Below are 18,295 nucleotides of genomic sequence, written 5' to 3'. Positions count from 1 at the left end.
ACACACATATAAATATATTATATATAAAACATATACATATAATTAAAATTAAATATAATTTAAAAAATTGTGATATATTACAAGTAGTTTTTTATTGCTTTGGTTTTTTTGTTTGTTTCTTTGAAACAAGGTTTCACTGTGTAGCTCTAGTTATCCTGGAACTCACTATGTAGACCAGGCTAGCCTTGAACTCAGAGATTATACAATGTAACAAGATCAAACCTTTTATTATTTTTTGAGTATGCATACCAAAACTGAAGTCACATATCTAGAAAAACTTCTTTTTAAGCCAAACAATATGTGGAAATCTAATCTTTTTGCATTACTGTGCTTTCGTTAAAAGCCCATGCTGGGTACTGTGCCTGAGAGCCGATGAATAAGGCACATGATCGTTAGGAGGATGGACAGAAAAACCAGAGACAGTAAAACCCAACCCAGTAACTCACTGGGGAATTTTAGAAAAAAAAAAAAAAATTAAAATAAAAAAACCTCAATTGAGCACAGTGGCACTTGTCGTAGCTACCTGTGAATCAATCAGCCTGAACAACACCTGTGACTCCATTTCTAAATGAGCAAATATTTCTGTTCCTTCTCTGACAAGTAGTTATAAGCAAAATAGCTGGCCCGCTGCTGCGGAAAAGGAGACCTTCAATACCAAAGTATTTGGAAATGGGAAAACACGAATGTTGAAGCCACCTCTCTGAAACTGGAAAGCAGAGGGACACAGTGCCCTCCTACTGACTTTCCCGCTTTTACCCAAACGCAAAGAAGGCACTATTCTTCTTAGGCTTCACTCTCTCCAAACTGAGGTTGCCCGTGGTCAGCTGTGACTGCTCTAAGCGGTGTCTCGGCAAAACCAACACGCGGCTGTAATAGGAGTCAAAACAAACGGCCTCTCCATGACCGTTGCATTTGATATGAGCCCAATATTTTAAATTTTAACGTCCTTTCAATTTCAGTGACTCCAGAGATGGCGTCACTGAGTTGGTAACAAGAGATATCACATAGAGCGCTTCCCATGTGGAAAAACGAGGTGGGTATGGGGGAAAAAAACGGAGGACATTGTGTACCAGGGCGCGAGCTGAGAGCGTGAAGCTAATCCTCTCGCTGTCCACTGCTGCTGCTCATGCTTCCCACGGAAGCCAAATTTAGTCAGGAATGCGTGCCCTTTCGCTGCACACGCCGTCTGCATGAGGAGCGGAGGCCACAGCACACCTGACACCCGAAAGAAACTTGTACGACCGTGGGATGTGGGAGCAACCTTATTTTGATACACTGAGTCAACGGGGAAGAAAGCCTATTCTATCATAAACGTCTCAGGGGGAAAGAGAGTTTTCTGCACATTTTTGAAGCAGCGCGTGGTGTCTCACGTCTGTAAACCTCACTCTCAGAAGATTCAGTCAAGAGGATTATGAATTTGACTACAGAGTAAGTTCCAGACAAACCAGATCTACACAACAACCTCTTGTCTCAAAAATAAATGAACGAAAAGGCCAAATTGACTTTTTAACTTTAAGAACTTCACTAAGACATAGAAACACTTACAAATAAAAGTTAGTGAGTAATATAAAAATTTCCAAGATTACTAAAATCATGTGTTTTAAAGAAAAATATTTCCACCCATTTAATTTTATTTGTTTATTTATTTATATGCTTTGGTATATTTTTTTTTTACCAAAAAATTTGGTAAAATTTGGCGTGTGCCTCAGGTGGGTACAGGAACAGAACTGAAGTCACTAGGCCTGGCAGGAAGCATCCTTACCCGCTGCGCCAACTCATCAGCCCAGTTTTAGGCCTTTTGGGGCAAGGTCTTGCTAGGTTCAAGGTTCAGTCTGGTCTCAAACCTGTGGTGCCAATCCTGCTTCAGCCTCCTCGGGACAAGAATTTTGGGTGTGAGACACTGCAGCAGGTTTATGGGGTGCTGGGAGCCAGTACCATGTGCTTCGCAGGGCAAGTACTCTTCCAACTAAATTACGTCACCAGCCCCACATATCTGGGTTTAATATAAATATTAAATTTACATATATAACCTTCAGATTCATCACGAACAAAATCCATTCAAATTTTGCAAACAAATTCTTCAGCATCCTGCCTCTCTTGCACAGAATGCTTCTGTAAATGACAATGCTTGTTTTTTCTTCCTATTTTGTATATGTATTAAAAATAGAAAAAAAAAGATTTCAAAATTGGACTTGCAAGATGCTTCACTGGGTAAAGGAGCCTGCCACCTAATGACAGAGGCCAATGGCCTGAGTTCAAACCCCAGAACCCAGGCGGAGGTGGAAGGGGAGAACCCACGTCACAATAATAAATTAAATTAAATTTTTTAAAAGATTGTAAAACTTAAAATGCCTATGCTTTCTCTGACCATTAGAGCCAGTCCTACTTTGAGCTAGGACAACGCAATTTGTAAGGGATGGGGAGAAACTCAAGCGCCTTGTAAGAGCTGAAACTAATCCTAGGGCTTCCAAAATCAATTTCTCTTCAAAAGGATTGGAAACCTTGAAAAAAAATGACCTCAGAGAATCCAATAACTGGTACCGGAAGCTTCCCAGGGGAGACTAAGTTGAATAATTCATTTGTATTTTTCTTTAAATAAATACCTCAGTCTCTTGTTCTAAGTAACCACGGAACATACAAGGAGTAGGTACGTTCATAAGCCTGGACAAAGTGTGTCTCTTCGATCAAGGTACAGTGCCTAGGGAGATAGCACACCTTGATGATATTAAGATTTGATTGAAAACCAACATGCTTCCACAGAACAAGAAAGCCTTTTATCTTGAGTGCGTAGATGTTGACAAGATCAGAGACAAGAGTGAGGGGGAGGGAGGAAGGGAGGGAGGGAGGGAGGGAGGGAGGGAGGGAGGGAGAGAGAGAGAGAAAGATGTTAATCAGATGCAATGAATGAATCTAGCCTGCATCTCATTAGTTTTTAATATATGTGTTTAGGGTTTGTTGTTGTTTTGTTTTGTGTGTGTGTGTCTGTGTCTGTGTCTGTGCTCACACATGTGCCCAAAGGGGACAAAGACATCAGATCCCCAGTAACAAGAGTAACAGATGGTTGTGAGCCACCTAACAGGTGCTGGGAACCAAACTCAGGACCTATGCAACACTAACAAGTGCTCGGAATCACTGACCCATTGCTCCAGCCCCACGAAAAGACGTTTTTGGAGCAGAAAATAAGAGTGATTCTGAATGTACTAACAGTTTATAATTAAACTATTATTGCTTTCCTGGTCCCAGCTAAGCACCTGACATTTCAGAAGGAAACAGCTGCTGCCTGTCACAGCCACAGCTCTCCAGCCTCAGACTGTGACCACATAGCTTCTCAGAACTGGACAGGCGAATTACCACGGAGGCTGGTAACATCTGCACACGGGATCTTCTTGGGAAGACATGCAGATGCACGTCTTGAGAATGGACCCTATGACTCACACACGAGGATAAGCACATGTTAACAGCAGAGTCTCTTTCTGAATTTCAGCCCAGCTACCTAGACTTAAGATGCGTTCACCGGGAAAAGGAGTCTTCATCGCTATGTGGAACCGAGACAAGGCACTGAGCTTGACCTGGTTCTTCATGGATCAGGCAACTTTAGCGGTCACCTCACTCAATCTTTTAAAGACCCTGTCTGCACTGAGTGTTTCAGCCCTTAGACAGCGAGAAAATACACTCCAAAGGCAGTCTGCATTCCTAAGGCACATTCAAAATGGGGCAAATGAGAATTCAAACTCAGGTTGGAAGCCAGGTGTAGTGGTCAATGCCTAGAACCCAACCCGTGGGAGTGTGAGAAAGGAGGATTTAGAGTTCAGGACCCACCTGGGCAACAAAGTGAGTTCAAGGTCAACCTGTGTTACCTAGTGAAATCCAAATTATAAAAGCAAAACAAACAAACAAAAATGAAAGTCCAAACTAAACCAAACACACGAGACGTTAAAAAGCAAAACAAAGCACCGAGCTTACAAGGCCCATGTTGGCTGCAACTGGATTGACTCTGAGGCCTCCTGCGTGTCTTTACCTAGTTAAGATACTCTATGCACGAGCACTGTTGACAGATGGCGGGAAATGAAACCTCATAGTCTACTCAAAGTGGCCATCCATAGGGAAGCATTGGAATGGAAAAACCAGCTTACATATCAATATGATCTACTTAAATATGTTCTGTTGAAACTATAATTTCAACCATTCCAATGTGAAAGGAAAAGAAAATGCCTTTGATGTCTTCTATCCTGCTGCTAAGAATGAGAAGAAATCTAAATTCTTGCATGGCCTAGACACAAAGGCCTGCTGGACATGGATGTGGCTCCTTCAGCTCCACCTCTCACTGGGCCTCTCACAGATGTTTCAAGCCCACTGGCTTCCTTTTTAGCTATGGAGCACAGCAGAAACCATTTTCTGCATCCAAGCCACATAGACGTGAGCCCTGTGCTCGGAATCCTCTCCACCACTTCACCCTTAGTGTTTAGTCCTAAACTCTAACACGCTCTCAGGAGCCATGGCCGAGCTCTTGAATGTGGTGAAGAACAGGGCTCCTTTCATCCTTCTCTTTATTTCCTTATTGTGCTTGTCAGGCCTTCTCTTTTTGTGGGTCACTCCTAGAAGCTGGGGGTCCAAGCTTAGGTCTTTGTGCCTCTGTGGCAAGTACTTCGCTGACCGCCACGTTCCCAACTCCTTAATCTCTCACTTGGAACACTCCAGAGATGCACCTCCCACACTTCTCAACACCGGCCAGGAGGATCCTTTCCTAAAGCCTGCTTAAGTCCCTCCTCAGCCTTCCTTCTAAGGCAAGTAAACAAAGGAGCGCGTAAACATGTATTAGTGAGCAGAGAATACTTCTTCCCACTAGACACTCATGCTGTCCCAAAACCCTAAGAAACCCGTTCTTGCTTTACATCGTTACCTTCCACTTACTCTTCAATTTAAAATAAACAAGACAGAGCTCAGGATGTAGTTCAGGGTAGAACATGTGTCCGGTGAGAGCAAGATCTTGAGTTCAAAGCACAGTGAATGAATGAATGAATGAATGAATGAATGAATGACACATAAGACCGAAAAGTGTACTTTCGTGCGTTATATAGTTATTATTGTCCACTGGCGCTAACGAAGAAAAGAAGAGAAATCAGAATATTTGAATTCTGTATCTCAGCAAACTTTGGTTTGGCATGCATAGTTGAATAGTCTCAACGTGTGTTGCTTTCGGCATACGATAAACCGATAAACACAGAAAAATCTACCAACTAAAAAGAATTAAGAATCTTTTCTAAATGGAAAAGAGTTGTTACACTCTCCTTTGCCACAGGTGCTGAGAAGGCTAACTCCTCTCTGGCCCTCATCAGATCTGGAACAGCCCGCCATGTCCCTGTTGGCCCCATCTCCTCTCCCTCCATTGTACCTTTCGCTAGCGGACAATTCTGATGAAGAAAAATTGGGTCAATGATAGTGTGTGCGAGAGAGAGGCAAAAGAAGAAAGAGATAAATCAAGAAATGACAGGTATTAGGGCGGCCATGGTAAAATCTGAGCTTGAGAACTGTTTGTAAAATGACAGCGCAGCTGAACAGCTAAGGATTCATCTGTTGCGCTCTGATTTCTTAGGCTTGGTGGAGTTGAGGCAGGGAAGGCAGAATCCTAGAGAATGTCTTTTGCTTTTTAGATTTAGTTATTGACTTGATGTGTCTGAATGTTTCACCTGTGTGCAAGTACATGCACTACATGCATACCTGGTGGATCCCCTGGAACTGGAGTTATCAATAGTTGTGAGCCACTGTGTGTTAGGAATCTGTAAGAGTACCAAGAGCTCATACTTACTGAGCCATCTCTCCAGCCCCAAATACCTCTATTTATTAACTAACAGAAAACATGGGGCTGGAGAGATGGCTCAGTGATTAAGAGCACTGACTGCTCTTCCAGAGGATCTGGGTTCAATTCCCAGCACCCACATGACAACTTAGAACTGTCTGTAACTTCAGTTCTAGGGGACCCAATACCCTCACAAGACATACAAGCAGGCAAAACACCAATGCACATAAAATAAAAATAAAAAAAATTCAAAAAGAAAATATATGGATTAGTGATGTAGCTAAGATGGCAGAAAGCTTGCCCAATACCGATGCCTGGTTTTGAATCCCAGCACCTGGACAGGTAGAGGCAGGAAGATTAGATGTTTGAGGTTATCCTCAGCTACTCAGTGGACTGCAGGCTAGTCTGGGATATATGATGCCATATCTCAAAAAAGAAAGAAAAAGGAACAAACAAAAAAACACCTCCTAAAATTTTGAGAAGTAATAACAAACACATGGAAGTTGGGCATGGTGACACATGTCTTTAATCCTAGTCCTCAGGAGACAGGAGTAGGTGGATCTCTGAGGCCAGCTTGGTCGACAGAGAAAATTCCAGGACAGCCAAGACTACACAGAGTAACCCTGTTTCAAAAAACCAAATAAATAAATTGATACATAGAAAGAAAGAACGAAAGGACACATAGGAAGAAAAGGAGCATGCCCTCTACTTGAATTGATGCTTCTCTTTCTGAAGCCCTCCATGAATTACACACGGCTCTACTAAGTAGTGTTCCTGCACTTTCAAAAGAGGCTCTTTTAGCTGGGTAGTGGTGGTACACGCCTTTAATCCTAGCACCCAGCCTGGTCTACAGAGCAAGTTCCAGGACAGGCTCCAAAGCTATAGAGAAAACTGGTCTTGAAACCAAAAAAGACTCCCCCCCAAAAAAGACTTTTACTGTCTTATATGACAAATAATTGTGTTGTTGTTTAAAGATTCGTTTTATATTTAATTATGTGCATGTGTCTGTGTACGGAGGTGCCCATGAAAATCAGAAGATATCTTATTTTCTGGAGCTGAAGTTCCAGGTGGTTGTAAGCTGCCCAATGTGGGGAGTGGGAACTGAACATGGGTCCTCTGCGAAAGCAGTAAGCGCTATTACCCACTGAGCCATCTCTCCAAATGGCTTTGCCATTATTTTAAAGACTTAATTGAGACAAAGTTTTTTCCATGTAATTCAAGCTGCCCTGGAACTGATGGGCCTCAGGCTCCTGAGTAATGATTATAGGTATATGTTGCTATATTCAACTCCCAATTGTGTCCTAAAATTTTAAATTAAATGTTTTCTGAGTATGTGTATGTTGCAGAATATTACTTTAACTAGTCAAAGATGTGTTACATTTGTCTATGCTATATTTGTTTTTTTTTTCTTTTTCTTTCTTTCTTTTCTTTTCTTTTTTTTTTTTTTTTGTTTGTTTGTTTGTTTGTATTTTCGAGACAGGGTTTCTCTGTAGCTTTTGGTTCCTGTCCTGGAACTAGCTCTTGTAGACCAGGCTGGCCTCGAACTCACAGAGATCCGCCTGCCCCTGCCTACTGAGTGCTGGGATTAAAGGCGAGTGCCACCACTGCCTGACTATGCTGTATTTGTTTAATGATATAGAGATGGGTTTCTGTATCACCTTGCCTGCCTAAGGCACCTGAGTGGTCTAATAAAAAGCTGAACAGCCAATAAGTAGGCAGTAGAGGCCTCGGCTGGACTGGCTGGCAGAGAGAATAAGTAGGAAGAGAACTCTAGCTCAGGAGAGAACAAAGGAGAAAGAGAGGGAGATGCCCAGGGCCAACCAGGCAGCCACCAGCCAGCAAACATACAGAAAGTAAGGTAAAAAAAAAACCCAAGGCAAAATGTAGATGAAGAGAAGCAAGTTAATTAAAGAAAAGAAAAGCTAGCTAGAAATGATTATAAGCATTCATAACTCATAACTAATTGCCTTCTCTTGATTTGAGAGCCAGTTGGTGACCAAAAGAAAGTCTGTTACATGTGTGCATGGATAGCTTACGTGTATATGTGTTCACATGTATTGGACACGTGTGACTATGTAGGCCCTAAGTTCACTTTGGGTTCCTTCTACCACTGCTCTGTAGTTTTGAGGTACGTTCTCTTGCTGAACGGAGACTCTACCTCCCCCGTAAACGGATTACAGGCTGTAGCTGCCACACCTGCCTGGCTTTTATGTGGGTTCTAGGCATCTCTGGTGCTCACCCGTGTATGGCAAGCCTTTACCCACGTAGCCATTTCCTCTGCCCCCTGGAGACTCTCAAATAGCAAGCTCAAATGGTACCGAACTCAAATGTACTTCAGAGTTCTACCCAGACTAGACTACACTAGCAGAACAATGGCTATTTTAATCTTTGATTTATCACTTTTGTGAAACCCCTACTTCAAATTCTCGTGGCACTACTTCCTCCAGCTTGATTCCTCCTGCCCTCTTCAGCTAGAAGTGTTGGCTATAAATCGGCTCCTGGTTCTCTGCCCTGCTTTACAGTTAGTCCTCCTAACAAGGGTTTGTCTAACAGCCACACAAACTTGTGTCTATCCGAACCCGACTTTAACTTAGGGGGTCACATCTGCTTAGCAATCAAGCACAACTCAGTAGCCACCCTCTCCAATTCCCAAAACAGATGCCCAGCCATTGACATCTGTCCTAAAAATGCAAGTTTCACTGCTCTTCTAATCCTTCCATAGTAAACAGCAAACCCAATGGCATCTGCACTAACCGAGTCCCTGGTTAGCTTGCTTGCCTCTCCACTTCCCCAGACTTGAGCTACCCCAGGTCTTTACTCCCACGTGGAGTATTCCAACAGCCTCTCAGCTGACAATGTCACTTACTTCCAATCTCCCCAAGCTTTATCCAGCACACACAAAGAACTGCCAGGACTTACCACTCCAATCTGCCCACTCAGAACCCCACAGAGTCTACCTACTATCTCAAACCCAAACTTCCTAGCCCATTTTTCTAGGTAGTTACAGCACAAAGGCGCACTTTAATTCGTACCTCCTAAGTAGTTTTATCTTGAATATTCTCAGAAAAATATAGCTGCTAAAATCTTTAATATAACTCTGTCTTTCAAAAATCACCCCATTTCAATCCCCCAAGCATGTAATATTTAAGAGTACTCTCTCTCTCTCTCTCTCTCTCTCTCTCTCTCTCTCTCGCGCGCGCGCACACACACACACACATATACAGATATACAAAAAGTTCCGGCAACTAGTTACAATATCCTCCCAACAGCTTTTGGCTTTCCAGGACATTAAGTATCTTTACACTGTTTCTCTCTGGCCTGCCAATAGAGCTGAATGGAGCCTCCTGCTTGTAATACCAACACTGAATTCAAGTTTAGCCGGATACCTGGAACAGGGCTCTTTTCCCTGCACTATCCTGCATCTCAACTGATCTCTTCCATGCTTGCTTAGTCAGAAAACAAAATGAACTAAATTACATGAACTCTCCACAAAGCAACTGACTCTAATCATAGGACAAGACTTATTATTCTGATGTTTGTGTCCCAAAGAGTACTTGTGAGGAACGAAGGTCCTAGCACACAAATGGTGTGGTTCTATTATAATTACTAATAACTTTTGTTCCAGAAAGGATCCTCCTCTTTGCTGTTGTTTTTGTTTTTGTTTTTCAAGACAGGGTTTCTCTGTAGATTTGGGGCCTGTCCTGGAAATCGCTCTTGTAGACCAACCAGGCTAACCTCGAACTCAGAGATCCACCTGCCTCTGCTTCCTGAGTGCTGGGATTAAAGGAATGTGTCACCACCACCAGGCAAGGATATTTCTCTTAATACACTTTGTGAAATGTAAGACTCCCAAGAAGCATGGTTGTACACACTTATAACCCCAGCACTCAGGAGGCCTGAGACAGAAAGAACAAACAAGTTCAAGGATACCCCGGGCAGTTCTCTATGAGTTTGAGGCCAGTCCAGTGTAACAGTGAGTACCAGACCAGTCAGATTTACATGGTAAGACAGATATAGATGATAGATAGAGAGATGATAGATGGATGGATGGATGGATAGATAGATAGATAGATAGATAGATAGATAGAAAGAAAGAAAGAAAGAAAGAAAAAAATAAAAATTCAAGGCTGGGCTACATGGTGAGCCTTTGTCTAAAAAAATAAAAGTTAAAAATAAATCTTATTTTTCTAATTCTATTTTGTTTTCTTTTGGTGCAAACACTCAAACCCAGGGCCTCAAAGAAGGTAGGTAAATTTTTTAATCCTGAGCTACCCCCTGCCTTTACTAATTCTTTTCCATAAACTATGCAGTGTGCGCTCACCTATGCAGTCTCTTCCCCAACGATAATTAAGGGAACTACATGTCTCAGATAAAAGTGCCATCTATTCCAGACAGTGGTGGTGCATACCTTTAACGCCAGCACTTAGAAGGCAGAGGCAGGCAAATCTCAGTGAGTTCTAAGCCAGCCTGGTCTACAAGAGCTAGTTCCAGGACAGCCAGGGCTACACAGAGAAACCCTGTCTCAAAAAACCAGGGGGGAAAAAGTGCTATCTAGCCTAGGTGCACTAGTAGATGATAGAATCTGTTCCTAAAATAGAATCATAGACTTTTGAAATCAGAAGGAACCTTGAAGGTCACCTTTCATTTATAGAGGGAAATAGTACCCAGAAGGAGTCTACCCAAGGTTAAGTGTCTATGCAAAACCCACATCCACAATACAAACTTCTAAGAAGAAGAAGAAGAAAAGGAGGAGGAGGAGGAGGAGGAGGAGGAAGAAGAAGAAGAAGAAGAAGAAGAAGAAGAAGAAGAAGAAGAAGAAGAAGAAGAAGAAGAAGAAGAAGAGAAAAGCTCTTCTGAAAAAAACACAATCTTTAGTAAAATACCTTAGGAATTTAAGAAAATGAAAAAAAAAACTAAGCAGTTTTTTAATTAAGTCTAAATTTAACCACTGATTCTAAAAGCTTAACATGAGGTGTTAGACGGCAAATACTTATGACAGCTTTTTCCTTTTTTAAAATGTGTATGGTTAGCTTGCCTGCGTGTATGTCTGTGCACCGCACACATGTGGTGCCCTCAGAGGCCAGAAGTAGTTGTCAGATTCCCTGGAACTGGAGATACAGGCGACTGGGTGTTGCCATGCGGGTGCTGGGAATCCAACCCAGGTCTTCTAGAACAAATAGCGCTTCTATGTGCTGAGCCGTCTCTCCAGCCCTTTTCCTTATTTGTTTAAATAATTTGTTATTGTGAGGTGTGAGTGTGTGAGCATATGAAGGTTGGAGGACAACTTTATGTAATTAGTTCCTCCGTCCACATGCACATGGGTTCTGGGTAGAGCACCCTTGTCCACTGAGCCATCTCACCAGCCTCCTTGTAGAAAAATCTGAAGTAAACAAGTTGTATCTCACACACACACACACACACACACACAAACAATCTATGATTGCCAGAATTAGAAGGGAAACCACAACTATAATAGTTATATTATTATTGTGCAACAAATGATATAGACATGATGAGGAGGAAAACTTTATAAATAATCTCAAACCATGCACACAAAAACAGCAACTCCAGGAAAACCTCTTATCAATCCCCAATATAAAGGAAATCTTTCAATCGGTTGTTAATAAAAGTGCGAACAGTTGGGCAAGGTGGTGCCCATCTTTAATCCCAGCCCTCAACTCTCAGGCAGGTCTCTGACTTCAAGGCCAGCCTGGTCTACAGAGCGAGTCCCAGAACAGCCAGGTCTACACTGAGAAACTCTGTCTCGAAAAACCAAACAAGAGTACAAACTACATCCTCTACTCATGCTTATGAGAACACATGGAAGTAGACTATTTCTCAAAGTTAGAGCTTGAAAAGGAATAATGACTATGCTCTTTTTATTCTTTCCTTGATGTAAAATTCTTCAACTTAAACCAGGCGGTGGTGGCGCATGCCTTTAATCCCAGTACCTGGGAGGCAGAGGCAGGTGGATCTCTGTGAGTTTGAGGACATTATGGTCTACAGAGCTAGTTCCAGGACAGGCCCTAAAGCTACAGAGAAACCCTGTCTCAAAAAACCAAATAAATAAAATGCAAAAAAAAAAAATTCTTTAGCTTACCTGTAGGAATATGTTTCTCAGCTCATGAGGATCACCTCGCTTGGTTGTATGCACCTATAAGGGTATGGGGTGGGGACGGGTTAATGCTTAGCCAGAAACCATACAATCTTTTTAGATTATAGTTTACATCTGCTAATAGCGTGCTTATCTTTTCAAAGGGTATTTAGTGTAAAAACAACCCTAAAGCTTAATTGCTGATAACACCTGTCAAACTGGGGATCTGGAGCTAAGGGGTGGGAAAAATGGGTGTGAACAATCCAAGATATAGCAAATTACAGACGGTACTTCCTCTGAACTGGAAAGGGAAGCCAAGCAATATAATCGTTTGCGTTATTCCACATCTACTAGCTCTACAGTAGCAACCACCAAGCTGTAAATCCAGAGAACCTCAAGAGTGGAGCGGAGCAACAGGGGACGTAAAACACCCAAATTAATACCCGGCCTAGCAGCTTTTCTTAGGGAAAGCAGTAACAACACATCGTCATCTCGGCGACCCTTTCTCCATCCAACTTAAACCTTGCGAGCTGCCACAAAAAACGGATACTTTCGACATCCTGCAACCTGTCACACAAATGTCAGCCAGTGCCCTGGGCTGCACTGAGGCCCCAAATGACAACACCCACCCCCTCCCCCACCGCGGATGCCTGGGTATCCCCGGCTTTTCTGTCCACTTGTTCTCACTCCCTCTTCTATGCTCTCCAACTCTGTCCTCGCAATCCCATGTACCTAGGGCAAAACACTCTTTTCCTCCTTCCAACCGTGGTCCTCACGAGCCCCTCCAACTCACGATCCCTCCTCCTTCCCCTCCCCCAGCCGGGCATCCTCTTTTCGCCGGTCCAAGCCCCGCATAGCTCTCCACCCGCAATCTAGAGCCCCAGGACGCGCTGGCCAAGAACCAGGCAAAGAAAGCAACGGAAAGAGGCGGGGGGCTGCACTCGGGGCCCTTGGAACGTCTCTTATGCAATAAAGGCAGCAGCAGAGAGTTGGAGTCACCTTGACCGCCATGCTGTGCTCGGAAGCCGGGAACGAGCGAGTGAGCGAGCAGGGCCGAGCTGTCAGGGCGCGCGCGCGCCACGGCCCGGGGCCGCGCCCGCGCTCCCTCCTGTCGCGGCGCCGCGCCCGTCTATATGCAAATGAGCTAGAGCGCGGCTGTGTGCACCGAGAGGCCTCGGTCGGTCCATTGGCGGGCCAGCGGGACTGTCGCGCCTCTCGCGGGGGGACACCGGAGCTCCGGCCGCCGGATCTGAGGCGACGCGTGAGCAGAGGCGCCGCAGGGTCAGCCCCAAGTCCCAAGGCCAGGCAGTGGGTGTGGCTTTGGGCACTGGCTTCAGCCAAAGCAGGTTCCCTCTTGGGGTTTAAAGGAACACTTGGGGCCTGTATTGAGCAAGGTTTGGAAGCATCTGAGCGCTTGGACCATTAATAATGAGTTAATGACAACTAGTGACAAATACTGACAAAAAAAAAAAAAAGAAAGAAAGAAAAAAAGAAAGATTAGAAAATACCTACTTTGCTGGTTTTTTTTTGGGGGGGGGGAGCGCTAAGTAAGCATAACTTCAGAAATATGCTCCTGAATTGGCATTCCTTGGAGTATCTTTAATAGCTTGTTAATAGACTCGCTTCACTTTCTTGACCACACAGAACCTTTGTGGGATATATATAGAAAACAACTTCATTTGTCTTGGGGCTGGCACCATGCTGGCCCTCACTTCTACACGAACACAAAACAATTCTTCATTGAATTCCCAGCTTTGCCTTAAGCCAAAATAATGTCTCTAAAAACCGCTTCTTGCCATTAAGATATTTGACGGCCAAGCAAGTAGCTTAGTTGGTAAAGTACTTGCTTAACTTGCATGAAGCTTGGGTTCCATCCCCAGCACCGCCTAAAATCAAGCTCGGCACAGTAGTATAAAGTTGGTAGTATGTGTGTGTGTCTGTAACTTTAGCACTTGGGAAATGGAGGCAGGATGATCAGAATGCCATCCTTGGCTGCATAGCAGTAGAGGCCAGCCTAGGTATTCAAAAAAAGAAAAACTAAAAGAAAAGAAGAGAAATAGGGAGGGGGAAGGAGGAGGCTAACTAATGCCTAACTCCATCCTCTAATCTCCAGGGAAGCTTTATTTGTCAAAAACAAAGTATCACCACAGCCACCATTATCATAGGCTGTTTGAAGTTATAAAACTAAATAGCAATTCTAAACACTATAGATATCTACCTTGCTCAGTCATACTTAAGTGTTGTGGCATTTGTTATCCACTGGGTTGTTACTAGAGAATTTGTAACAAATTCATGGTGTCTGCTGTAGTATATTGCTTGTATTCCTAACCCATAGCTATGGGCTTTATGTGCTAGTTTTTAATATCTTAGAGGCCAGGCAAGTGTATCTTTTAAATATCTTTTTAAAAAAGAAAAGAAATACAGTTTACTTATTTAAAACTGATCATTAAATACACTCTACATTTTGGGGAAGGGGAGAAATGATGAGATTTTAATTGGTTCTTCTCATTATAGTGTTAAAATTAAGTCTACTGGATTCATAAAGTCATATTCATGCCCTGAATACTTGCATCTATCTATAAATATTGTAATATTTGAAATTATAGAGTCAAGTAAAAAACAGTTCTCCAGATACTTTGAGATCATGTTTACCCACAACCTCAACCATGTGAGGTTTATCTTCTTTCTTAAATGAGACATGCTCCTTTAAATTTAAAAAAAGAAAAAAAGGTGTGAGTAGAGATAGAAAACCCGGTTCTGACCTGCAAGTGACATTGGGCCCTTATCTTATGCCATGCACAGAAACTTCCCTCAAAATGTATTTTTAAAGGCTAAACATAAGACCTGCAGCCATAAAACTCCCAGAAGAAAACACACGGGAGGATGCTCACCAGCATTGCCTTTGGCAGTAATTTCTTGCATACCAAAGCTAAAGCTCAGGTTACAAAAACAACAAAATGTGGGTCTACATCAAACTAAAATGTTTCTGTGCAACAAAGAAAAGAAAAAAAAAAGGAAAAGGGCAGCCTACAGGCTGGAAGAAAATATTTTCAAACTGTGAATATCCACGGTTCATATTGAGAAAACGTATCCAACCCAGTAGCAAATATATCCCAATCAAACAGTGAGTGGAAGACTTGAATAGATATTGTTCTGAAAATGGTATAAAACTGATCAGCAGGTGCCTAGTAAGGGATTCAAGATCACTTAGCACCAGGGAAACACCAATAAACAAGCACTGCGAACTAGTAACTCTCTGTTAATAATTGTTAAGATTGTTATTATCAAAAAAGATAAAAAGCTAACAAGTAAGACATGGTGTAGCGATGAGGGCATGATGTGGGATTCCCCTCTGTATTCTGTAAACATGTTTTGTTGCCATTGGTCAATAAAGAAGCCGCTTTCAGCCAATAGCTTAACAAAAGGTAGCCAGGCTGGAAGAGATATATAGAGTAGGCAGAGTCAGAGAGATGCCATGTAGCCACCAGAGGAGAAAGACATGAGCTGCCAGTTGGAACCTTGCCGATGGGCCACGAGCCTCAAGCCTCATGGTAAAATATAAAATAATAGGAATGAGTTAATATAAGATGCAAGAGCTTGCTAGAAATATGCTAGAGTCATTGACCAAGCAATGTTGTAATTAATACAGTTTCTGTGTGGTTATTTTGGGTCTGGGCAGCCGGAAACAAACGTGCAGTCTACACACCAACAAGGGCATTCTTGGAATTAAGTGGAATCATTTTGAAACCCAGTTCAAAGATTCCTAAGTTTTCTTTACAGGATCCACTGAAGATACTCTCGCATCCCCAGCCAACAGGAAGTAAATTTAAGAACATGACGGTCACATTCCCAAGAGTTGGGTGGGTGTTTTTTGGTTGTTCAATGGATTATAGATATTATCAATGTGATAGGATAAAAGGGTAGATTATTGAATCTACTTTGAAATCAAAAAGGGAGGATATAGATATGATAAGATTTTAAAAGGTAGATTATTAAACCTAATTTTAAAAAGCAGCTACTAGTGTTAAATGTTTTACATTGGGTTGGACTTTTGAATATTGTATACAAATATTGAGAATTTTGTTAGAACATACTGTACATACATTTCTACTCTTGTTCAAAGTATTGTACCTATATAACTCATTTAACAATATAATGCAAATTTCTAGTCTTTGAAAATTATTATTACTGTTTAGGATAATATGGAAATACAGGTTAATAATTAGTCACCTATTATAATCGAACTTGTAATCACATCAGGTATGTTTTCAAAGTCAAACAAAGATATATTTTTATACAGGTCATCTTCAAATACTTCAGAGATCTGCAAAATAAGGCATTTAAGATGTTTTAATAACCTAGGTTCTTCTTCTTTTTATGTCAATGAGACATGTCTGCTCCTGGCAGCACCAATCTACTTCAGAGAAGATGATGGGCATCAAAGAAATGCCACATGTTTACTTTCTTCGTGGCAAAAGCAAGCCACTGGGCAATAAAATGCCCCTTCCCCGACTCCTGACAGTATACTGTCCTAATTAGATAAGTAGGACACAAAAGAAAGTGACTGCCAAGCCGGGTGGTGCACGCCTTTAATCTTAGCACTCGGGAGGCAGAGGCAGGTGAATCTCTGTGAGTTCGAGGCCAGCCTGGGCTACAAGAGCTAGTTCCAGGACAGGCTCCAAAGCTACAAAGAAACCCTATCTCAAAAAACAAAACAAACGAAGAAGAAGAAGAAGAACAAGAAGAAGAAGATTTTCTTTAAGTCAAAAAATTTTTTAAAGATTTTATTGATGTGCAAGCCATATATATACATACATACACATACACACACACACATATATATATACACATGGGGGGCATTGAGTTATATGTGGTTGTGAACTATCCAACACAGGTGTTGAAACTGAACTTAGGTCCTCTGGAAGAGCAGCAAGTGATTTTAACCCCGTAAATCTTAAGAAGCTGGAGAGATTGTCCACTGGTTAGCACTCGCTGCTCTTGCACCTAAAGTTCACTCACCCTAAACTGGAAATAGCACAAATGCCCAAATATGGTACATTTGCAGATTAGAATATTATTCAGAAATTATAGAAAAAGAAGAAAGAAGAAGAGTCAGGTGGTAATAAAATCTTTGCATAGAATCGTGTTGTACAGAAGAGCTTATACTGAATTGTAGGGTGAAGAATTTTCTGTCCCGCTGGTCCCTGGGGCAGTTTCTCTCTGTCCACCTGTTGCCAAAACTGCTTATGAAATAACCACTCTGAAGCTTTTTATCAGTTACAATTGTTTGGCCAGTGTCTTAGGCTTTGTATTTGGTAGCTCTAACTATAAATTAATCCATTCCTTTTTTTTTGAAACAGTATTTATTCATTATGAACACAGAAGATGGTGCCAGACCTCATTACAGATGGCTGTGAGCCGCCATGTGGTTGCTGGGAATTGAACTTAGGACCTCTTGAAGAACAGCCAGTGCTCTTAACCACTGAGCCATCTCTCCAGCCCCAAATTAATCAATTTCTATAGTTTACATTTTACCAGGAGCTCGTGACTTATCACCTCACACCTTGCTTCTTAGGCGGCTACATGGTGTTTCCCTAACTCCTCTCTCTCTCTCTCTCTCTCTCTCTCTCTCTCTCTCTCTCTGTATCTTTGTTTGAGCTTCCTGCCTAGCTTTATTCTGCTAAGCCACTGGCTGAAACAGCTTTATTCATCAATCAATAGCAACATGTATACAGAGGACATCCCACATCACTGAATAATGTCATTTATGTAAACCTCTAAGACAACCAGAACTAAAGTATTGGGGAGGGGGCAGAACTGTGATGGAGAGAGCAACTGACAGAAAAGAGGCCTGAAGGATGTAACTGGAATGGTAATATAATAGCAGTCTATACTTTGGTAGCGTTTGGGTACATTTTCAAAGCTCACAGATGTACACTTAAGGCTTATATACATTATAAATATGTGTAAGTTTTTCAAGAGAAAATAATTTGAACAAATATTGAATTGTAACAGCACTTCTGTAAAGTGTTATATCCTAAATTTGTATTTATTGTTATATATTTATTGAGACAGTGTCTTACTATGTTGCTGTGACTGACATGGTACACAGTATGTAGACCAGGCTGGCCTCAAACTCACAAAGATCCTTCCCCCTCTACCGCTCTAGAGATGAAATTAAAGGCATATACACCACCTCTGGCTCGAATTTATTTTGACATATATCAAAGAAATGAGAAATATTTATGAATGAGTAGAGATATATATATATGGGACATATCTTACTCATGAAGTATATAGGCGTTTACTGAAATATTTGTTTCATTTTTGCAACTTTCTGGAAATTTTCATGATAATGTCAGGGGAAATTGTGTCAAGTCTTTACATGACCAGCCATAACATAA

At 41.9% G+C, this 18,295-nt stretch overlaps 1 protein-coding gene across 1 annotated transcript in view; it reads right to left on the bottom strand.

Annotated features, from left to right (window-relative positions):
• Window positions 1-13,173, bottom strand: part of Slc25a12 (solute carrier family 25 member 12) — a 72,471-nt gene extending 59,298 nt beyond the window's left edge. The window contains exons 1-2 of the mRNA XM_050122087.1: window positions 12,891-13,173; window positions 11,898-11,951 (exon numbers count right to left, since the gene is read on the bottom strand). Of these exons, the coding sequence (XP_049978044.1) occupies window positions 11,898-11,951; window positions 12,891-12,902 (66 nt within the window). The 5' untranslated portion in view covers window positions 12,903-13,173. The remainder of the gene's footprint in view (window positions 1-11,897; window positions 11,952-12,890) is intronic.
• Between the last annotated feature and the right edge of the window lie 5,122 nt (window positions 13,174-18,295).

The sequence above is a fragment of the Alexandromys fortis genome, unplaced genomic scaffold (assembly GCF_014885135.2).
Source record: "Alexandromys fortis isolate MF-2015 unplaced genomic scaffold, M_Fortis_MF-2015_v1.1 scaffold_8_9099976_23576923, whole genome shotgun sequence".
Lineage (NCBI taxonomy): Eukaryota > Metazoa > Chordata > Mammalia > Rodentia > Cricetidae > Alexandromys > Alexandromys fortis.
This window is presented reverse-complemented; position numbering and strand designations above follow the sequence as displayed.